The 24,727-nt window shown below is 42.9% G+C and overlaps 2 protein-coding genes across 3 annotated transcripts in view; one reads left to right on the top strand and one right to left on the bottom strand.

Moving 5' to 3' along the window:
• LOC116520073 (delta(14)-sterol reductase TM7SF2-like) overlaps positions 1-24,727 on the top strand; it is a 278,256-nt gene that overhangs the window by 152,788 nt on the left and 100,741 nt on the right. The window lies entirely within an intron of this gene.
• LOC116520077 (sororin-like) lies at positions 5,484-24,690 on the bottom strand. Its single transcript, XM_032234225.1, has 6 exons — positions 24,605-24,690; positions 16,869-16,981; positions 14,754-14,816; positions 13,207-13,251; positions 10,233-10,763; positions 5,484-6,459 (listed from the first exon to the last, which is right to left on the bottom strand). The coding sequence occupies exons 1-6, from the start codon at positions 24,657-24,659 to the stop codon at positions 6,379-6,381; spliced, it is 888 nt and encodes a 295-aa protein (XP_032090116.1). The 5' UTR covers positions 24,660-24,690; the 3' UTR covers positions 5,484-6,378.

A 24,727-nucleotide genomic window follows, 5' to 3' on the forward strand; every position in this document is an offset into this window, starting at 1 on the left:
CATGGCCTGTGGCTTGGATCATAAAACTGAGCAAATTCCACCCCGAGATTCGATAACAAAGATGAGAGATTAGATAAAACAAGATTGCCTAACATTGGCCGCATGAAGATGTGTGTGGACTTCAATTCCCAGAGTTCCCTCTGCTCCAAACATTCTCCATGCTGGCTGGGGAATTCTGGGAGTTGAAGTCCACACATCTTTAAATGGTTCAAGTTGAAAATCACTACTAAAATCACTTTGTCATCTTACTCTCATCCATCCGTCCATCCTCTTTGCAATTCAAATTTGAATCAGAATGGAGCTGGAAGAGGACTTGGAGGTCTATAAAGTAAGGCTACATCTAGAACCGAGGTGGCGCAGTGGTTAAATGCAGCACTGCAGGCTACTTCAGCTGACTGCAGTTCTGCAGTTTGGCTGTTCAAATCTCACCGGCTCAGGGTTGACTCAGCCTTTCATCCTCCCGAGGTGGGTAAAATGAGGACCCGGATTGTTGTTGGGGGCAATATGCTGACTCTGTAAACCAGTGGTCTCCAACCTTGGCAACTTTAAGACCTGTGGACTTCAACTCCCAGAGTTCCTCAGCCAGCAAAGCTTTGCTGGCTGAGGAACTCTGGGAGTTGAAGTCCACAGGTCTTAAAGTTGCCAAGGTTGGAGACCACTGCTGTAAACCACTTAGAGAGGGCTGAAAGCCTTATGAAGCGGTATATAAGTCTAACTGCTATTGCTATTGCTATAGAACCCTGCACCCAGTTTTGGTCCCGACTATAAAAAAGATGTTGAGAGTCTAGAAAAAATGCAGAGAAGAGCAACCAGGATGATGAGGGGACTGGAGGCTAAAACATACGATGAACAGTTGCAGGAACTGGGCCTGGCTAGTCCATGGAACAGAAGTTGCCTTCAGAAGTTGTGGGAGCTTCATCACTGGAAGCTTTCAAGAAGAGAATGGACTGCCCTCTGTCAGAAATGGAGTAGGGTCTCCTGCTTGAACAGGGGGGTTGGACTAGATGACCTACAAGGTCCCTTCCAACTCTGTTAATTTGTTCTCTGGAGGTCTCCTAACCCAGCCCCCTGCTCAAGCAAGAGATCCAACACCATGTCAGGCGAGTGATTGTTCAGTCCCGTCTAAAAAAAACCTCCAGCGTGGAAGTCTTCGCTTGCGATTCACAAGCAAAATGTGTACAAGCGGGTTGTGGGTGTGTGTGCAAGCCACATCTGGACAGTTACATAAAGGCATATCCCTGGGAGCGCTTTTGCATGTGTGTTTCAAAGCAAACTGTTTAACAATACAAAATTGTATATTGACCCATTGTGCCGCACGGGAGGGAAAAATCAATCCCGGGATTAGATCACACTTCCCGACGTATGAAAGCAAATTTGGTGCAGTCTTCCGTAAAGTCAGCTGGGCCTTCGCCAAGGGTCTCAGGCCCCTCTACCCCTCTTTTTCCCCCGAGCCCTGATCGGCCAAGAGAACTTCAGTTCGGAAACATGGAAGACCCCCTTCCAAGGGGTGACCCCCGCCCCAAGATCAACAGCCTGGTCACTGACATTGTGGGACTTAAGTGGGTGGGAAACCTTAGAACTGTTTGCCAGATATATACACTGACTTATGGCCATTTTTCACACTTACAACCCTTGCGGCCTCTCCATGATCAAAAGTCAGACGCTGGGCAACTGGGTCGTCTTTACGACAGTTGTGGTTGTTGTGACCTAGGCTTCCTGATACAATTAGGTTGCAAAGCCCTCCTTTTATTTCAAAGGCTGTGAATTATATTCATTTGCAGCCCTGAATGAGTCACAAGTAGTTTGTAAAGAGTCCTACAGAAGGCTGCCAAAGTCTTTCCGGATATGGCTGATAAGCACCCACCTTTATCTCCCCTGAAACACTGCCAAAGACTTAAATTAGCAATTAACGTATTTTTCAGAGTATAAGACACACCTTCTTCCCTCAAGAGGCTGAAAATCTGGGTGTTTCTTATACACTGAATCCTGAAACTCCGCCCCTTCACCAAAATGGCCATGCATAGCTTTTAGAAGGCTTTCAGAGAGTTCCTGGGGGCTGCAGAGGGCAGAATTGAGGGGAAAACAGCCTGTTTTCCCCCACTCCCCGCAGCATTTTATAAGCTTCCTAAAGGCTATCAATTCCTTCTTTGACAAAAAACAACCCATTTTTTAACCACCACCCCACTCCCCAGGAGCACTCTACAAGCCTCCTAAGGGCTATTCATGCCCTTTGGGGGGGGGGTGTAACAGACCCTTTTTCGCAAAAAATGGGCTGTTTTGGAGAGATTTATAGAGTACAAAAACTTTTTTTAAAAATTTTTCCTCTTCAAAACCTTGCTGTGTCTTATACTCCGGTGTCTCTTATACTCTGAACAATACGGTAGCTTGGCAAGGCCACAGGGAGCACAGAGTCAAAACAGAGCTTCAGAAGAAAAACTGATCAGCATGAACCAAGTTGCTTCCTGCAAAAGCTCACATGCCTTTTTTCCACCTTTATGTCCTATGGGAGGGGACAATCTCCTCCAAACCTTGTTTTAACTGTTCTTGCCTTCTGGCAGCTCTGTGCATGCACACACTGGGAACAGGCTCCCCCTGTTCCTCTGCCTTGCTGGTATCCAACTCTGGAGGCTCCGGAGGCAGCAGATAACTCCCAGATGGCCCTGGCCCACTCTCTGCCTCCGACGCAGAATCCTCATCCAAGCCTTTCCCAGACTCCAGGACTGGCCCATGTTGCTCCCCAACCTCCTCGCTGTGCAACTCTGCTGTGAGCTCCGCAGGCTGCCAGAGGACCCCAAAACTGGTGGCCCAAGGAACAAACTCTAGTTGGAAAAAAACATGCCTTTTTTAAAACATAGATAGACTTTGATTTATGACCACAATCGAGCCCAACATTTCTGCTGCTAAACAAGTCAAGTGGTTAAGTGAATTTTTGCCTCGTTTTACAACTTTTCTTGGCAGGTTTTCTTTTTCTTTTACGAATCCCTGCAGTTAAGTGAATGACACAGTCGTTAAGTGAAACCTGGCTTCTCCATTGACTTTGCTTGTCAGAAGGTCGCTGTCAGCATTCCAAATATCATGCAGAATTAAATCAGAGTTCAAGACACAGCTATCCTTAAAACTCCAATTTAATAAGACAGACATGTTAGCACATCTGTGGAAAACCCCAAATCTAAAAGCTTCCTGGGATTCCACCCAGTTGAAAGTTCATAATCTTATCCCCACCCATAAATCCACCACATGGTCCAATCTTCTTCGCCCATGCTGGCATCTCCACCCAGCTGGCTCCGGTCAGGTGCAGAGGTGCGGAGACAAAAGATGACCTTGGGCTTCTAGAAAAGAATGACAACAACACATTCCACAATTCTACTCCTTTCTGTTCCCCCCTCCCAACTACTACCCCAATGAAAAGGCACAGTGAAATAAAAGAGTATGTGGCAGGCCAAAGATCCTAAAAGGAATATAACTGCAGGCCTGACAGTCGCAACAGAGGATCACACAACCCCGGGACACTACAGCCATCATAAATATGAGTCAGTTGCCCAAAGCATCTGAACTTGAATCACACGACCAAGGGGATGCTATGGCGGTTGTAAGAAAGCTAGTCTAAGTTCCTGTTTTCAGTGCTGTTGTAACTTTGAACAGATTAACAGAGTTGGATGGGACCTTGTAGGTCATCTAGTCCAACCTCCCTCACGCCCAAGCAGGAGACCCTACACCATTCCTGACAGATGGCAGTCCAGTCTCTTCTTCAACGCTTCCAGGTATGAAGCTCCCACAACTTCCGAAGGCAACTTTTGTTCCATGGGTGGTTCTCATTGTCAGGAAATTTCTTATTTCCAGGTTGAATCTCTCCTTGGTCAGTTTCCATCCATTCTTCCTTCTCTGGCCTTCGGGGGCTTTGGAGAATAGCTTGACCCCCTACCTCATCTCTGGGGCAGCCCCTCAAATATTGGAAGATGCTGTCCTGCCTCCCCTGGTCCTTCTCTTCCCTAGACCAGCCAGGCGCAGTTCCTGCAAACGTTCTTTGTATGTTTTAGCCTCCAGTCCCCTCATCATCCTGGTTGCTCTTCTCTGTCCTCTTTCCAGAGTTTCAATATCCTTTACAGATTAACAGTCAGAAGGGACCTTGTAGATCATCTAGTCCAACCCCATGCCCAAGCAGGAGACCCTACACCATTTCTGACAGATGGCAGTCCAGTCTCTTCTTCAAAGCCTCCAGGGATGAACCTCCCACAACTTCCAAAGGCAACTTCTGTTCCATGGGTTGATTGTTCTCCCTGTCAGGAAATTCCTCATTTCCAGGTTGAATCTCTCCTTGGTCAGCTTCCGTCCATTGTTCCTTCTCTGGACTTCAAAGGTGCTTTGGAGAATAGCTTGACCCCCTAACTCCTCTCTGGGGCAGCCCCTCAAATATTGGAAGATGCTCTCCTGCCTCCCCTGGTCTTTCTCTTCCCTAGACTAGCCAGGCCCAGTTCCTGCAACCGTCCATCGTCTGTTTGAGCCTCCAGTCCCCTCATCATCCTGGTTGCTCTTCTCTGCCCTCTTTCTAGAGTCTCAACAGTCAGAAACGAATGTTTGTAAGCAAAGGGTTACTTGCATAAGGTTATTCGTGGCTTGAAGAGACAAACATTGGGGTGGAACTTAGAGGGAGAAAGCAACTCTAGCAGCAAATATACAGGTAGTCCTTGACTTACGACAGTTCATTTAGTGACCATTCAAAGATACGACACTGAAAAAAGGGGGCTGATAAGCATTTTTTTGCAATGACACCCTTTTGTAACATCCCTGCAATCATGGGAGCAAAATTCAGCTGCTTTGACAACGGGTTCATACTTATGACTGCTGCAGCGTCCCCTGAGTGTGAGTGTGTGTGGTGTCACGTGATCCCCTTTTGCGACCTCCAGACAAGCCAAGTCGATGGGGAAGTCGGATTCACTTAACGACTGGGTTGCTAACTTTCTCACTTGCCACGGTTCCCTTAACGACTGTTGCGAGCAGCTTCGTAAAATGGAGTGAAGCTCACGTAACACGTTCTCACTGAACAACGGCAATGTAAATGCAGGACTGGCTGTATTCGTATCGGCCTTTCACACATCACTATAATTCCCTATAATTTGCCCCAAAATCTCTTAAATTAATCCCAGCATTAATTTAGTTGCTTCACCCTAAATCAGGGGTGTCAAAACTCAAATTTCACTGAGGGCTGTGCTTGACCTCGGAAGGCTGAGCGGGCTTGGCTGACTGGGTGTGGCCAACTGGATGGGCATGGCCAGCCTGACACCACTCCCCAAACTGCTGGCATCTTTCCTCTTCACATTGAGTAGACCAGGCCGATCCTGTGGGCCAGATCCAGGAATGGGATTCAACCGGTTCAGATCGGTTTGTAGCTCCAACGATCAGTTAGTGCTCAGCAGAGCGACTCAGCTGTTTTCCTCCCCAGCAGTAATGCGGAAGGTAAATTTTCTCAAAACTGAGTGCACGCACACACGCAACCGGTTGTTAAATCAGTAGGCTCCCACCACTGGCCAGATCTGAACACATTGCGGGCTGGATTCGGCCCGCGGGCCTCACCTTTGATTCCACTTCTTGCCCTAAATCATGTCTTAAACATACACGTGGATAGTTAGAGACGGCAGGAAAACTTTTTAATTTTCTCACAATTATTCTAACAGGGCTGCACTGTGAAATGTCCCCGGGGACAAAGAGACCAAACGAACATCAAAAGCTTGGTCACTACGCGAGAAGTCCTTTAAGAGGAACGGCCAGCGCACGAGAGCGCGGCTTAAGAAACAGGCTGTTCCTTAAAACAAGCTCCCCATTAACTCACACACCCCTCCCCTAAAAATGAGCAAACCAAGTTCTCCCACGACGTTTAAGCAAAGGTGACTTTTGCAGAAGGCAAACGCAGAAGAAAATAATGGAAGAAAATAAAACTACTCAGAGGAAAGTTGTGGCTCTTTCCAAAACCAGAACGCACATCGCCTTAATGTCTCGCTTATTTTCTGCCTATTAATAATGGCAACTGAGAAGGAGGTGGAAAAAAAACTCAAGTTGTTTCCAAAGTTGGCCAAGCCATTTACAAAAAATTGTGAGTGTGGTTAGAATCTGGACTCATCCGACACAGATTTTCAGAAAACAAAAATTCCGTATAAGCCCACAGAACTATAGAGTATCTTTGGGGGGGGGGGGATTAAGAGAAGTGTTAGCTGCCTTTTGTCCGCAAATAAGCCTGTAGTAAAAAAAAAAAAAAAAGAAAAGAAAATTTACAGCTTTATGCCAAGAAAGATTAAGCGTCCTCCTGGAAGGGGGGGGGGGTGTCAGATTTATGTACAAAGAACGTCCTTGGCCACCAACGATGCGCTGAGTAGGTGCAGCTTTTCACTCCACCAGGAGGTCAAATTTCTCGGCTTCTTCAAACTCGGCGTTCATCTGCGCAGCCCACTCATCCATCTTGGATTTCTGCAAAGGCAAGAAAATGACTTTTATTTGGATAAAGAGAACCCCCTGCGTTGACAATCAATCCACGCTAGGGGGTTAACACGTGCAATTAAAGAGAAGGAGCAAACTGGATATTGTAGTATATGGCAACTACTCTACCAATGGTTCGAGAACAAATATGAAAGTTAGAAAGTAGATTAGTGAAATATGGAAAATATATGAATAGAATTAAATAATCATAGAATCAGCAGAATTAACAAGGGGTCAGTGTGAATGAAAGATTGTATATAAAATAGTACTGAATAATAAGTATAAGATAAATATATGGACATAGGATATAAGATGCATTATATAGAAATAAGTACATGGAAAGAATAATAGGAATAGAAGAAATATAAGTATAAATAACTATATGAGTAGATGAAAAATGTGTAAAAATAGACAGACAGACAGACAAAGGTGAGTTATCCTAAAAATGTGAGTTCCATTGTAGTTGATTAACATTGTATAAAGGCAGGTATCTCTTTAATGGCTTTTACACTCTGATGATGACGATGTTAGCAGTGGCTAACAAAAGCTTAGTGAGTGTTCTGACCCCCACTCCGTACGGTGAGTCACGCTGACACAAGATTACTGCTAGACAATTTATTCACAGTAATTAACACACCGACACGACTTTGGCAGCAACCCAGACTTCCACAGATAAGAAATACACACGAGAGCTTCTCCAGTTTTAGTATAATAGATGTGTCCTGCAAACAGCCTCCTCCCAAAGTCTCTTCTTATATACTCTCTTGAGAGGAACCTAATCACAGCCACCTGGCCCCAGTTATCTTCTGTATCTCCGTAGTTGCTGTTGGTGCTTATCTGCCCGTCTTTGCCTGGCGTCTGGGACTAATTCCCTTAGCTCCTCCCCACTGCTCCAGGGCCTGATGTCAGGGACATACTCCCTTTGGCTTTCACCGCTGCTCCATGCCTCAGGCGCCTCCTGGTGGTCAACCAGCCTCTCTGGTCCCTGCTCGGAGTCTGAACCCTGCCCAGGGTCCTCTACATCCTCCATAGCCGACTCATAGGGTCCCTCACTATCAGAGTCTTTTTGCAGCTCCAACGGCTCCTGCTAGGCCACAGCAAGTGAGCAATATATTTTAAAGTTCCGGAGATCACAATATCTGTTTCTTTTATATATAAAGGTATATATGTACAGATAAAAGGAGTATAATAGATGCTGAACAAAATAGAAATATTGCAAAGATGATATATATGTTTAAAAAAAACAGAATAAACTGCTTAATAAAAAATATTTTTTTAAAAAAATAAACTAAATAACTTAAGAACAAGATTGCTACAGGACCAGGTTTGTTCTGTATATCAGTATTAGGCCGTGAGCAGATAAATAGCGAGTATGGTTGTAAAGTTTAAGTGTTATCGCTCGAGATATTTGCACCGCAGGCGACACACTGTTTAATGGAAGATGGATTGTTTGTATTAAAATAAAATAAAAAATTGTACACACAAAAAATAATCCAGGCGATGAGAGAAGACAACTAAGGTTCTGCACCAGGGCAATCAGAAGCCTGCAAGACCTCTTGATAAAATTCTTCCACACATCTTTATACAGGAAGCCCTCAACTTATGGGCACAATCCAGGCCCAAATTTCAGTTGCTGCACGAGACAGGTGTGAAGTGAGTTCGGCCCCATTTTACAACCTATCGCGCCACTGTTGTTAAGAGAATCACTGCAGTTGTTAAGTTAGTAACCCGGTTGGTTAAAGTGAATCTGGCTTGCCCCATCGACTTTGCCCGTTGGAAGGTCAGACAGACAGAGTAAGAGAGTTGGGAGGGACCTTGCAGGTCATCTAGACCAACCCCCCTCCCCCTGCCCCAAGCAGACCCTACACCAGGGGTCGGCAAACTTAAACACTCAAAGAGCCACTTGCAGCTGTTTCCCACAGAAAAGAAAACACTGGGAGCCACAAAGGTCCTAACCGGAAGCCCCCTGTTCAATTCTGGGGCTGACCGGAAGTTCAATTTCCCCCACCATAGAGTCTCCTCCTAGCACGGCGTACTTTTTCCTCTACCTGTTCTAGCCAAAAGCCCTATCAATTGTGGAGACAACTGGAAAACCCTCCCTTTGCCATAGAGTCTTCTCCTGGTGCAATGTGCTTCTTCTCTCTCTTGCCCCACCACCGGAAGCTCCTCTCAAAATTGTGGCGCCGACCAATGAGGGAGCCGCAGCAGAGGGAGGAAAGAGCCACATGCGGCTCCGGAGCCGCAGTTTGCTGAGCCATGCCCTACACCATTTCTGACAGATGGCCATCCAATCTCTTCTTGAAAGCTTCCAGTGACACTGCAACCCTCACCAATGTGGACCATTGGGGAAGGTCGCAATGGTCATAAGTGTGAGAAATGGTCTTAAGTCACATGTTGCAACTTCGGTCACTAAATGAGCTGTTGTAAGCCGAGGACTACCTGTACTAATGTAGGTGCAAAGTTAATATATATTGCTAGCCCATGTATGATATGCCATACATTAGATCGGGGGGGGGGGGGACTTGATTTCATTGAGGGCTGCATCAGAATTGTGTTTGATCTTAGAGGTGTGTGTGTGTGTGTGTGTATGTGTGCGTCGTGGGTTTTTTTTTCCTCCTTTCATTCCAGAGTTTTTTACTATGGCCCTTTTCCTATCTCTTCTGCCAGATATTATGGGCAAACATTTATTACTTATTCTTCATGCTCCAGTAAACTTTTTATTTCTAAATTTATACCCCATTGTTTAATAGTCAACGGCTTTTCCAGGCAGAAAAGCTTATTTATACTATTGTGGTTTTTTATTATGCAATTAATAATAAAGATGCACTAGCACAAACAACATGGTAATACGAGACCTAACAGCAGAGGTAAATTTCCAGGACTGTAAATAGAAAATGGCTTGTCAATTATAGATTGTTGATTGTAAATTAAATGGACCGACAGGGTGTAAAATCTGGCATTAAACTGCAAGATTAACATAGGATGTTGCTTGTTTTCTATCCAGATCAGGCACTTACTTGAGGCCCATGCCTGGAGAGAGTGGTACTTCACTCTCTTAGTAGGTCGTGTGCACAAGGCAGGTTACGGGATCTGAGCAGCGCAGAATTTTAACACAAAGTTTACAGCCACACTTGGCTACCCCCAGCGCCAAGTCCTCTCTGTTCTGACCCAGGCTTCCCCAAAAAACACGAAGGAGAGTCCTGGTCTCCCTTTTATTAAACAAATGTGGATTCCTCTCATTCACATTCAACAAAGGCCTGGCAAACAGTCTTTCAAAGGTGGATTTATGACCACAGACCTTATCTAGCTTGGAAAGTTGCCATGTAAATATTTTCCCAAATGAGGTGCTGTGCAAAGAAAGACTCTCCACACAGAGTCTCTGAGATTCAGGGACAGATCTTCACACTCCTGAAAGGAATCTAACGAACGAATGAATGGTTTCCTGCAAAAGCCCACTCCCCTTTCACTCCTCTTTTATTCCCTCTGGGAGGGGCCATTCACTGTCCACCTGTGGCTTTACTCCCAAGTCGACCCTGATTTCTCAGCTGTTATTTTCTTCTGGCAGGTCTGCTCATGAGCATACTGGGAACAGGCTCCAGCTGTTCTTCCGCATCACTGATGTGCGACTCTGAAGGCAGCTGATAACTGTCCCCCTCTCTGCCTCCGACACAGAGCCCTCCTCAGAGCCTTCCCCAGACTCCAGGACTGGCCCATGTTCCTCCCCAACCTCCTCACTGTCCGACTGCAGGCCACAACATACTCACATCAAACTCAGGCACCTTCTTCTTCCTTCGCTTTTCCCTGCCGAACGAGATGCCAGGGATGTCGGTGTCCGGCTTCCCGAAGCACCTGCTTTCCTCCGCCACCGACTTGGGGGCACCGATGATATGCAGAGGGGAGGGTTCCGCCAGATCCCCAGGGAGCAGCAGCTTGTCGAAACCGAAGAGGGTTTGCCGCTTGTCAGGACCACCGGCGGGTGTGGAGGTGCCGGTCAGGCTGAAGCTGGGAAACTCCGGCTTGTCTGTGAAGCTGCGGGACAAGGAGATGTCCAGGCGGCTGTAAGAGCGGCGCACACGCTTGGCCATGGTCAGGTCTCGTTCGCATTCCGGCGGGGAACCCGGCGTGTTGGCGGTGACTGGGGACAGGACATTAGTCTCTTTTGGTGAGCTGTTCTCTGCATTCAAGGAGCAGCACGGGGTGACGGGCTGGGTTTTCTTCGGGGCCTCCCCTCCATGGGGGCTTTGATTTTCAGGGGCCGCCGGGGGGCTGTTCTCCTTGTTTTCTTTGAAGGAAATCTGCAAAACAGGAATGGGGTCCGTGTTACTTACTACAAGGTGGAAAGCAGCAGAAGGGGAAGAGTCGGGAGGTTGAGTCATTGCAACTGGAGTAACTGGAGCCATTGCAAAGGGTCGTTGAGGACAGTTGGATGTTTATTTGGATCCTTAGATAAATGGGTCCTTCTACACAGGATTTGCACCACTCAGGTGACCCAGAGGACACAGACAAACCTCCAAGTGGCCTCAAGGACCCTCTAAAAGGATGTAAATGACCAGCTGTCTGCAAGGAGGATCAATGAGAGCCGAGGTGGCGCAGTGGTTAAATGCAGCACTGCAGGCTACTTCAGCTGACTGCAGTTCTGCAGTTCGGCTGTTTAAATCTCACCAGCTCAGGGTTGACTCAGCCTTCCATCCTTCCAAGGTGGGTAAAATGAGGACCCAGATTGTTGTTGGGGGCAATATGCTGACTCTGTAAACCGCTTAGAGAGGGCTGAAAGCCCTATGAAGCGGTATATAAGTCTAACTGCTATTGCTAATCCTTCCCTTCCTCACCATCCAGTCAGAGCTGAAGAAGCTTCTTGGATGAGAAGCAAAACGTCTTCAAAGAAGACACAAATAAATCTCCAAGTGGCTTCAAGGACCCTCTAAAAGGATGCAAATGACCAGCTGTCTGCAAGGAGGATAAATCCTTCCCTTCCCCACCATCCAGTCAGAGCTGAAAAAGCTTCTTGGATGAAAAGTGAAACGTTTTCAAAAGAAAAACCAAAAAGTCCAGTTGACTCTTGAAAAAAGCACTTTTGGGATTGTATGAAATTGGCAAACTACAGGTAGTCTCTGACTTATGACCACAATTGAGCTCCAAATGTCTGTTGCTAAGCGAGACAATTGTTAGGCGGGTTTTGCCTGATTTTACCTTTCCTGCCACAGTTGTTAGGTGAATCACTGCAGGTGTTAAGTTGGTAACAGCTGGGGGATGCTGCGATGGTCGTAAGTGTGAAAAATGGTCATAAGTCACTTTTTTTCCAGGGATGTTAATTAGAACTGTCGTTCAATGAACTGTGGCAAGTCAAGGATGACCTTTAATCGTATTTCCCATTATAAGAAAGGTATTTCCTCAAATATCTCCCACCTCAAAAGAGAGTTAACTTCAATCATTTGGACTGCTGGCAGTGATATTTAGAGCAATTTACACTGATTTGTTTTATTCTGGGCAAATGGACCTCTCTCCAAACAACTTTGCAGATACCCATCGTTTTAATTTTACTACAAGTCCAGGCCCGTTAAGGAGAGAGAGTGCGGCATCCTAGAGCGGCAATTGTTTGTGATGTCAGTTCCTTCACCGCTTCCTCTGGAAAGCTAGTCGTGATGTTCGCCCTCCAGTGGACCAATGGGGAAGCGCCTGATGGATTTGGGGCAAAGGGCCAAGATCGTAGACGGGGCAGGAAAGAGGAGCACATGGGAGGGGGAAGGGAGAGAGCAGGGATGATGGGCATGGGAGTAGGGGGCTCTCAATGGCTTCCTGTCAGACAAGCACTTTGATGTCTATAAATGCCAGGTTGTCAGCTAGTATATATAAAAACGTGTGTGTATGTGTGTGTGTGTTCCAGCATAACTCTGGAACGCCTTGAGCAATTTTAACCAAACCTGGTACACAGATGACTTACTCTCTGGAAACAAATACTATGGCGGGTAAGACACCCCTAGCACCCCTCTGGGTGTGTGTTCTGTGATGATAGAGCCTGTTGTGCCTTAAAACAGCTTCTACCAAGGTGGCGCAGTGGTTAAATGCAGCACTGCAGGCTACTGCTAGATCAGCAGGTCAGCGGTTCAAATCTCACCGGCTCAGGGTTGACTCAGCCTTCCATCCTTCCGAGGTGGGTAAAATGAGGACCCAGATTGTTGGGGGCAATATGCTGACTCTCTGTAAACCGCTTAGAGAGGCCTGTAAGGCCTATGAAGCGGTATATAAGTCTACTGCTATTGCTATTGCTATTGCTATTGCTACTGTACTGCCGTAAAATGGCTTCTACTGTACAGTGCAGTGGAGTTGCCCTGGTAGCAATAGCAATAGCAGTTAGACTTATATACCGTTCACAGAGCTTTCAGCCCTCTCTAAGCGGTTTACAGAGTCAGCATATTGCCCCCAACAACAATCCAGGTCCTCATTTTACCCACCTCGGGAGGATGGAAGGCTGAGTCAACCCTGAGCCGGTGAGATTTGAACAGGCGAACTGCAGAACTGCAGTCAGGTGAAGTAGCCTGCAGTGCTGCATTTAACCACTGCGCCACCTCGGTAACGGCTTCACAGTACTCCACAAGGGGCCTCCTTTTGGTAAGGGGGAAAATTCAACATTAGAAATTCCCCAGCCATCTTGGGGAAGTCTGGGCTACTTAAAAGATTCTACATCTTGCTGAAAGGCCTTCTTTTAATTCTCAAAAATTGCTATGGCGCCGTGCTTACCCTTGGACTCCGACGAGGAATTAAATCACTTTCTTTCACCTGGTCCTGGAGAGCAGAAAAAAGAAAAAAACATTTAGCTTATTTGGCTTAAGGCCATGAATTAATTGTATTCATAATTGTATTCATCATTCATGCTGTGTGTTTTCAAAAATGGTTCACTGCTCTAATGTTTTATATTTTGATACACATTTTATGTTCTGATTTGGTGAGTTTTTATTGCTGGATTCTGTTACACCATATAATAACAACAACAACAACAACAACAACAATAAAGGCTTTATTTTGGCAGCTCAAGAACAAGCCTTAGCCACAAACTGCATGAAGGCAAAAATTCAACATGTTACCACCAACAGCAAATGTCGCCTCTGTAATGAGAAAAACGAGACAGTCGACCACTTGATCAGTGGGTGCAGCAAAATTTCACAAACTGACTACCTACAACACCATGATCGCGTTGCTAAGATCATTCACTGGAAATTGTGCCAAAAGTTTGGATTTAAATACAATAAAAACCACTGGGAACATCAGATTGAGAAGGTTTTAGAGAATGAGAAGGTCAAGATCTTGTGGGACTTCAGAATCCAGACTGACAGGCACTTGGCCCACAACATACCCAACATTAGTTGAAAAGAAAGAAGTATGGTTCACTGACATTGCAATACCTGGAGATGCACAAATTGAAGATGAACAGCAAGAAAAAAATCACAAAGTCCCGGGACTTGCAAATTGAAGTTGAGCGACTATGGAAAAAGAAATCGTGTGTTGTCCCGATTGTAATTGGAGCCCTTGGAGCAATACCCAAAGGGCTACCTCGCTATTTGGAAATTCTAAATTTATCAGACTAGAACATTCTGATTCTGTAAAAAAACCACCCTACTTGGAACAGCTTATATCCTCCGACGTTACCTTAACAATTTCTAGGTCCTTGGTTAGGACTCGAGCTGTTGAGCTACCAACCAGCCCCAAAGCTTGTGAATCTCACCAAAGATTAACCACATAATAATAATAATAATAATTGAAAATTCTAAATTTACCTGACTTGAACATTCTGACTCTACAAAAAACCACCCTACTTGGAACAACTTATATCCTCTGATGTTACCTTAGCAGTTCCTAAGTCCTTGGTTAGAGCCAGAGGTAGCAAGAGTGTCTTAATTAAGAAAAATAATATATCCAGTTTGTTTCTATTTGGAAATCGCTTCTAGATTTTTACTCGAAACAGACTAAAAAGAAATGTTGACTTCCGGTTTTGATGATTCCGTTTGTTGCTGTCGAAATGGCTAGTAATTACTAATTATATAAAAGTTAAAAGTGTAATTTATTTCAATTTACTAATTTAATTACTGCACTGAAAAAAGTTGGAAGTCACTGCTTTTCTTTCTTGCTTTTTCCTTCACATCTTCTTTCCCCTTTAGGTTTCTCTCCCACATTTCCTATTGTCTGTATTTTCATGTGCATCTTTTGTGACGATGAGATGAAATATTTTTTAAAAAATCAGATAAAAGATGGGAACATGTATAATGAACAGCTTCGTAACAACTACTCACCTGCTGGTTCCTTGGCTTAATCTTTCTCAGAGTTATCGTGCGTGTGACAGAAGCACCCGGGCGCTTCAAAGAAGACAGAAAAAATATATTCAGTGCGGAACCAAAGAAAAATGCAGATGGGAGAGAATATTTCTGTTGAAGACACCGAATCTGATATTTGTGTCTATAAACAATCACTCCTACCCCAAATACAGGTGATCCTCAACTTACAACCCCAATTGAACCCAAATTTATTAAGTGAAATGTTTCTTGAGTTTTGCCCCATTTTACGACCTTTCTTGCCTCGGTGGCTAAGTGAATCCCTGCAGTCGTTCAATTAGCATCACAGTCGTTAAGCGAATCCGGCTTCCCCATCAACATGGCTTGTCAGGTCACAAAAGGGGATCAGGTGACCCCGGGAACGCTACAACCGTCATAAATACAAGTCAGTTGCCAAGCGTCTGAATTTTGACGCTGCAATGGTTGTAGTGTGAAAAACGGTTATGTCATCTTTTTCACTGTCATTTAACAATTCCTAAATGATTATCTGTATGGCTTACCAAATGCATCGCAACTCAAGCAGAATTCTAAAATTCTTTTATGAAAGTTTCAGAGAGCTCAAACTGCCCAAAGAGCCTCTGATTCAGTTCCACAGAGGAAGGATTGAGTCTCTCATCTGCACCTCCATAACTGTCTGGTTTGGCTCTGCAACCCAACAAGGCAGACGGAGACTTCAGAAGAGAATCAGGACTGCAGAAAAAACCATGGCTGCCAACCTATCTTCCATTGGGGACCTGCACATTGCAGGAGTCAAAAAGAGGGCTGGGAAAATATCTACAGACCCTTCGCATCCTGGACATCAATTGTTTCAACTCCTACCCTCAAAACGATGCTATAGGGCTCTGCACACCAGAGCAACTAGACACAAGGACAGTTTTTTCCCAAATGCCATCACTCTGCTAAACAAATAATTCCCTTGCCACTGTCAAATTATCTACAACTGTATTACAGTTCTTTTCCTTCCTAGTATCTTTCTTCCCACTTATTATAACCATGTTGCTTGTATCTTTAAAATTTATATTCTTTTATTTGTTTCCTAGTATAATTGATTGCTTATTAGTAACCTATGACTAACACTAAGTGTTGTATCTTATTTCTTGAAGAATGTATTCTATTGTATTTTTTTTAATGTACAAAGAGCTTATGCACCAAAGACAAATTCCTTGAGTGCCCAAACACACTTGGCCAATAAAGAATTCTATTCTATTCTAAATTCTATTTTGAATTCTGTTCTGTTGTATTCTATATTCCTATTCTCTTCTATTCGTATTCTATTCTTATTTGTATTCTATTCTTAGTCTACTCTACTCTATATTCCTATTCTATCCTATCCTTATTCCACTCTATATTCCTATTCTCATTCTATTCTATATTTCTATTCTATTCTATTTTTCTATTCTATTCATATTCTATTCTTATTCTTAGTCTACTCTACTCTATTCTATATTCCTATTCTATTCTATATTTCTATTCTATATTTCTGTTCTATTCTATATTTCTATTCTATATTGCTATTCTACTCTGTTCTATATTCCTATTCTATACTATTCGATTCTATATTTCTATTCCACTCTATATTTCTATTCTATTCTATATTCCTATTCTATTCTATTTCTATTCTACTCATATTCTATTCTATTCTTATTCTTAGTCTACTCTACTCTATATTCCTACCTATTCTTTTCTATTCTATATTTCTATTCTATTCATATTCTATTCATTTTCTTAGTCTACTCTACTCTATATTCCTATTCTATACTATTTGATTCTATATTTCTATTCTATATTCCTATTCTATTCTATTTCTATTCTACTCATATTCTATTCTATTCTTATTCTTAGTCTACTCTACTCTATATTCCTACCTATTCTTTTCTATTCTATATTTCTATTCTATTCATATTCTATTCATTTTCTTAGTCTACTCTACTCTATATTCCTATTCTATTCTATTCTATTCTATATTTCTATTCTATTCTTATTCTACTCTACTCTACTTTATATTGCTATTCTATTTTATTCTTATTGCTATTCCAATTCCATGAATGAAAGAATCCAACAATGCTTTTGTCGTACCGGGGTGTCCATCATTTTCCTGGCCACCCCAGTGGGGTTACCCTGGGACACTAGACGAGTTGAGGAAGGCATGTTTCTCTCGGACCTCCGCCTGGGGGGAGAGGAAGCAGCACCTGGGGGATAGAAAAGATAACAGGAGTTGATCAAAAATGTAAAAAAATAATAATAAAGTCCATTTCCAGTAATGGAAATCACGGGTGGGGCCACCCACTCGCCCCCACTCCATGCTATCCTATTTGGACATGTTTCCAATCTGCGCACATGCAGGCAAGCCGCACGTGTGAACAAAGTGCATACGCGGGAGGCCCAGCGCTTGCACAGACGGGGCGTGTGCGAGCAAAGTGCGGACTCAAATTTGTGAACCAGTGGGGAAAGTAAGTGGATACCAGCACCAATAGTGAGGTTTTCTTTGAAATGGTGCCTTCATTGCCCCTGTGAGGGTCCTTCTCTTCTTTTCTCTCCTTCCACTTTTCCCAATATTAATGCCTTTTCCAAAATGCTGGATTTTCACATCACGTGTCCCAAGAAACAGCATTTACATTAAGCCCCCGTGTGGCTGACTGGGTTATGGACAGGCATGTTGAGTGGTCTATCGTTAACCAGGACTGTTTTGTCCACCATCCTCTGCAAAGGTTATTTAGAGGAACTTTTTGGGCACCAGGGACCAATTCCGTGGAAAGGTTTTTCCGTGGACTGGAGGGGGTGTGGTTTCGTTTGCTGCCTTCATCCCACTGATGGGACTTTGGCGACTTTAAGCCTGGTGGACTTCAACTCCCAGAATTCCCCAGCCTGCTTAAAGCCACCATAAACCACGGCCATGTTCTGACCGAGGCTTCCCGAGAGCAGGAAGCAACTCCTTTTCCCGACAAAAAACGCTTTATTCATTTGCTGTGAATTCTGCTCATTCAATCCAGCAAAGTCTTTCAAGGGAGGATTTATGGTCACAGACCTTATCTGGCTTGGAGAGCTGCCAGGCCGATCTCTGCAAAACTTGGCAAGGAATCTCTGAGAGTCACAAACCAATTAAGCGAACTAATTGTCTACTGCAAACTCCACTCCCCTTTCGCTCCTCTTTTCTTTCTTGTGGGAGGGGCCATTCACCGTCCACCTGCGGCCTTCCTCCCAAGTCAACCCGTTGTTTCGCTCTTCAGTTCATCTGGCAACTGTGCATGCACACACTGGGAACAGGCTCCAGCTGTCCTTCTGCCTCACTGATGTCTGACTCTGAAGGCAGCTGAAAACTGGCAGGCGGCCCTGGCCCTCTCTCTGCCTCCGACACAGAGCCCTCATCCGAGCCTTCTCCAGACTCCAGGACTGGCCCAGGTTCCTCCCCAACCTCCTCACTGTCCGAATCTGCTGCTAACTGCCCTGGCCGCTGGCGGGCCACAACAGGCCACCCCTCCAAGCCTACCAAAACTCACTTGGCTGGATTCCCATACATTCTGATTATATAATAACAACAAAGATGAGATAATGTCCTTCTGGAACATCTCCCTCCCCCCTTGGAGTGAGGTCAGCTCCAACCCTCTTGGGGCTCCATAAGAGTCTAAAGACCGGACTGTGACAATTGGCTTGGCGGGGAACCCCATTCTGCTCCCGCCCACCCCATCTTTAATTGAACCGTAGGGTATGGATTTGTATTTATTTGTTTTTTTTTAGTAGATACAATTTTTATCTTTATAGATTGTAAGTTACACCCTGTGGTAAGATGGGCGGCCCATACAGGTTGTCCTCAACTTACAATCACAAACCGACCCCCCAAATTTCCGTGGCATTGTGAGACATTTGGTAAGAGGGTTTTGCCCCATTTTACGACTTTTCTTGCTACCTTGTTAAGTGAATTCACTGCAGCTGTTGAATTAGTCACATGGCTGTTAAGTGAATTTGGATTTCCCGTTGACTTTGCTTGTCAAAAGGTCACAAAAGGGGATCACTGTGAGGCGGCAACCGTTGTAAATATGAATCGGTTGCCGAGTGTCTGAATTTTGATCACACGGCCATGGGGATGCTGCGACGATTGTGTGAAAACAGCCATAAGTCACTTTTTAGAGCTGTTGTAACTTTGAACATTCACTAAACGCACTGTTGTAAATCAAGGACTACCTGTAAATAAATAATTCCATCCACTATTCACATCTGCCTATCCCAAGACGCAACAGGTGGATGAAAATGCCAAATCCAGTCCGAACATCTGGCTCACTGTGTGGCCTAGCCACAGTAATAACAAATAAAGGCAGGATATGATGATGAAAAAGACGGGATATAATGAAAATAATGAATAAAGGTGGGATATAATAAAAATAAAGGCAATATATAATAAGAGCGAATAAAGGCAGGAAATAATACATAAAAGTGGATATTATCATCATCATCATCATCATCATCATTATATACTTTACGCATTAAATATGAAACTCAGTCAACTGAACATTCAAAAATGCATCACAAATACCATTCACTGGTGCCAATGGTTGATAGGGTTGCTGTCCTACGTATCAACCAAATACCTTCTTAAAATATAAGATGTTCCGAATAGCGCAGTTTTTTGCAGTTCCGCTGGTGTTATTGCAGGAAGCTGCAATTTGTGGATGTATCTTGTAAAATTCTTGGTTGATACCTAAGATGCTGGCAGCAACCCGCATCAACCATTAGCACCAGTCAATGGTATTTGTGATGCATTTTTGAATGTTCAGTTGAACGAGTTTCAAGTTTAATGAATAAAAGAAATAATAATAATAATAATAATAATAATAATAATAATAATAATAATGGGAAAGTATAGTAATAAGGTGGAATATAATAATGAATAAAGGCAGGATATAATTAAAAGATAATGAATAATAATAATAATAATAATAATAATAATGGGAAAGTATAGTAATAAGGTGGAATATAATAATGGATGAAGGCAGGATATAATTAAAAAGATAATAATAATAATAATAATAATGGGAAAGTATAGTAATAAGGTGGAATATAATAATGGATGAAGGCAGGATATAATTAAAAAGATAATAATAATAATAATAATAATAATAATAATAATAATAATAATAGAGCAAAAAGGCAACAAAAGAAGGAGCAGGGGCACAAAAGATCAGCTTCTAATTGATAAAATGATATTAGAAAATTATAAGAACAGAAAAACGAACTTGAATATGGTCTGGATTGATTACAAAAAGGCATTTGACTCACTGCCACATAGTTGGATCATAAAATGCTTAGAAACAACTGGCATTAGCAAAAATATTACATCCTTTACTGAAAAGGCAATGAAACAATGGAGAACTGAGTTGGCAGTAGGGAATGAGAGCTACGGAATGGTTAATATCAAGCGAGGAATTTTCCAGGGTGATTCACTTTCACCTCTTCTCTTCATCATCGCAATGATCCCACTATCAGTAATCTTAAAAAAAATGAAATTAGGCTACCAAACAGCCAAAAAAGCTGAAAAAATTTCGCATTTACTATATATGGATGATTTGAAACTCTATGGAAAGTCAGAAATAGAAATCCAATCATTGACAAATACAGTCCGAGTATTCAGCACCGATATTTCAATGCAGTTTGGCATGGAAAAATGCGCCACTGTATCCATAAAAAGGGGCAAAATCACTGCATCTGAGGGAATTGAAATGCCCAATGGCCAACTAATTAAATGCAAAGAAAATGAAGCCTACAAATACTTAGGCATTCTGCAGTTGGATAACATCAAGCATGGAGAAGTAAAAACTATTGTCAGGCGAGAGTACACCAACAGAGTTAGGAAAATTTTGAAATCTAAATTGAATGGTGGAAATACAATCAAGGCCATAAATACCTGGGCAATACCAGTTATAAGATACACAGCTGGCATAGTTAACTGGACACAAGCTGATTTGGACCTTTTGGACAGAAAAACCAGGAAACTAATGACAATGCACTACAGTTTACATCCACGTGGTGATACTGATAGACTGTACCTGCCCCGAAAATCAGGTGGCAGAGGATTATTACAAGTGAAGCAAACAGTTGAAGAAGAAAAACATGCACTGGCTGATTATTTAAAAGACACTCAAGAACATCTATTAATCGAAGTAAAGAACAAAAATCTACTGAAGGCCCAACAGACAAAACAAGAATACAGAAAAGATGTGATAAAATCAAGAATGGAGAGTTGGCAGAACAAAGCACTGCATGGTCAATTTCTGGAAAAAATAAAAGATAAAGTGGACAGTGAACAAACTTGGTTATGGTTAAAAACAGGTACATTAAAGAAAGAAACAGAGTCACTAATCCTGGCTGCGCAAGAACAAGCTATCCGCACAAATGCCATTAAGGCCAAAATCGAAAAATCCTCTGATGATGCCAAATGCAGACTTTGCAAAGAAGCTGATGAAACTGTTGATCACATACTCAGCTGCTGTAAAAAAATCGCGCAGACTGATTATAAATTGCGGCACAATTCAGTAGCACAAATGATCCATTGGAATTTGTGCAAAAATTATAATATTAAAACAGCAACAAACTGGTGGGAACATCAGCCTGAAAAAGTCACCGAAAATCAGATGGTCAAGATCTTGTGGGATTTCCGTATACAAACCGACAAAATACTGGCGCATAATACACCAGACATCACACTGGTTGAGAAAAATAAGGTCACAATCATAGACATCGCAATACCAGGTGATAGCAGGGTCGCCGAGAAGGAACATGAAAAAATCGCAAGATACCAGGACTTAAAAATCGAAATTCAACGACTATGGCACAAACCAGCAGTGGTAATTCCAGTGGTAATTGGCACACTGGGTGCTATTCCAAAAGCACTGGAATTACATTTAAAACAGTTAAAAATTGACAAAATCACCATCAGTCAAATGCAAAAAGCCGCACTGCTTGGATCTGCACGCATATTACGAAAATACGTTACGACGTCCTAGGCCCCTGGGTGGGGCCCGACTAGTAACCAATGCCAAATCCGGCGAAACAACTGGCCGCTGTGATACAATTGTACAACAACAACAATAATAATAAATATCTGACCAGTTTTCATGCAATATTGGCCAGGCAACTGAATGAAATTTTACAAAAGGGCCAAATTGATGAATGGTTGACAACTTGAAAAACATACTTGATTCAGAAAGATGCAACTAAAGGAACAACACCTGAAAACTACAGACCAATAACATGCTTGCCAACAACCTTCAAATTACTCACAGGCATTATTGCAGATAACATGATGGATTATTTGGAAACAAACAACATCTTGCCAGTAGAGCAAAAAGGCAACAAAAGAAGGAGCAGGGGCACCAAAGATCAGCTTCTAATTGATAAAATGATATTAGAAAATTGTAAGAACAGAAAAACGAACTTGAATATGGTCTGGATTGATTACAAAAAGGCATTTGACTCACTGCCACATAGTTGGATCATAAAATGCTTAGAAACAACTGGCATTAGCAAAAATATTACATCCTTTACTGAAAAGGCGATGAAACAATGGAGAACTGAGTTGGCAGTAGGGAATGAGATCTACGGAATAGTTAATATCAAGTGAGGAATTTTCCAGGGTGATTCACTTTCACCTCTTCTCTTCATCATCGCAATGATCCCACTATCAGTAATCTTAAAAAAAATGAAATTAGGCTACCAAACAGCCAAAGAAGCTGAAAAAATTTCACATTTACTATATATGGATGATTTGAAACTCTATGGAAAGTCAGAAATAGAAATCCAATCATTGACAAACACAGTCCGAGTATTCAGCACCGATATTTCAATGCAGTTTGGCATGGAAAAATGCGCCACTGTATCCATAAAAAGGGGCAAAATCACTGCATGTGAGGGAATTGAAATGCCCAATGGCCAACTAATTAAATGCAAAGAAAATGAAGCCTACAAATACTTAGGCATTCTGCAGTTGGATAACATCAAGCATGGAGAAGTAAAAACTATTGTCAGGCGAGAGTACACCAACAGAGTTAGGAAAATTTTGAAATCTAAATTGAATGGTGGAAATACAATCAAGGCCATAAATACCTGGGCAATACCAGTTATAAGATACACAGCTGGTATAGTTAACTGGACACAAGCTGATTTGGACCTTTTGGACAGAAAAACCAGGAAACTAATGACAATGCACTACAGTTTACATCCACGTGGTGATACTGATAGACTGTACCTGCCCCGAAAATCAGGTGGCAGAGGATTATTACAAGTGAAGCAAACAGTTGAAGAAGAAAAACATGCACTGGCTGATTATTTAAAAGAAAGTCAAGAACATCTATTAATCGAAGTAAAGAACAAAAATCTATTGAAGGCCCAACAGACAAAACAAGAATACAGAAAAGATGTGATAAAATCAAGAATGGAGAGTTGGCAGAACAAAGCACTGCATGGCCAATTTCTGGAAAAAATAAAAGATAAAGTGGACAGTGAACAAACTTGGTTAACAACAGGTACATTAAAGAAAGAAACAGAGTCACTAATCCTGGCTGCGCAAGAACAAGCTATCCGCACAAATGCCATTAAGGCCAAAATCGAAAAATCCTCTGATGATGCCAAATGCAGACTTTGCAAAGAAGCTGATGAAACTGTTGATCACATACTCAGCTGCTGTAAAAAAATCGCGCAGACTGATTATAAATTGCGGCACAATTCAGTAGCACAAATGATCCATTGGAATTTGTGCAAAAATTATAATATTAAAACAGCAACAAACTGGTGGGAACATCAGCCTGAAAAAGTCACCGAAAATCAGATGGTCAAGATCTTGTGGGATTTCCGTATACAAACCGACAAAATACTGGCGCATAATACACCAGACATCACACTGGTTGAGAAAAATAAGGTCACAATCATAGACATCGCAATACCAGGTGATAGCAGGGTCGCCGAGAAGGAACATGAAAAAATCGCAAGATACCAGGACTTAAAAATCGAAATTCAACGACTATGGCACAAACCAGCAGTGGTAATTCCAGTGGTAATTGGCACACTGGGTGCTATTCCAAAAGCACTGGAATTACATTTAAAACAGTTAAAAATTGACAAAATCACCATCAGTCAAATGCAAAAAGCCGCACTGCTTGGATCTGCACGCATATTACGAAAATACGTTATGACGTCCTAGGCCCCTGGGTGGGGCCCGACTAGTAACCAATGCCAAATCCGGTGAAACAACTGGCCGCTGTGATACAATTGTACAATAATAATAATAATAATAATGGGAAAGTATAGTAATAAGGTGGAATATAATAATGGATGAAGGCAGGATATAATAAAAATAAAAAGCAAATCATGAATAATGCTGATGATAACATAGGAGACAGCCACCCGTATCAACCATAAGCGCCACTCCATGAAATTTGTGACACATTTTTAAATGTTGACTTGACTGAGTTTCATGTTTAATGAATAAAGTAAATAATAAATAATAAGTAAATTAAGGCGGGATATAATAACAGTAAATAAATAAATACGGGTTATAATAACAGGAGATAAATAAATAAATAAATAAATAAATAAGGGTTATAATAACAGGAGATAAATAAATAAATAAATAAATAAGGGTTATAATAACAGGAGATAAAGGCGGGAAATAAACAAGCGGATGAAGCGTCCAGCCACCCCGCAGCTCCTTCCTGCGCCCGGCGAACCGCCCCAACCGCGCAGGGGCGTCCCAGGGGCGCCTTGGAAGCGAGGCAGGGAAGCCCCCTCCCCATCCCGGCCCTTCTCCCTGGAGCAACCCCCCTCACCTTCCCGGGCCTCCCCGGCCGAGCGCGCCCGCCTCCCAGGGTGGCCTCCCGCCATGGCGGCCTCTCAACGCCGTTGAAATCGCCCGCCGTACCTCGCCGGAAGTGACGACCTGGCCGACCGCC

Source organism: Thamnophis elegans, chromosome 17 (genome assembly GCF_009769535.1).
Source record: "Thamnophis elegans isolate rThaEle1 chromosome 17, rThaEle1.pri, whole genome shotgun sequence".
Classification (NCBI taxonomy): Eukaryota; Metazoa; Chordata; class Lepidosauria; order Squamata; family Colubridae; genus Thamnophis; species Thamnophis elegans.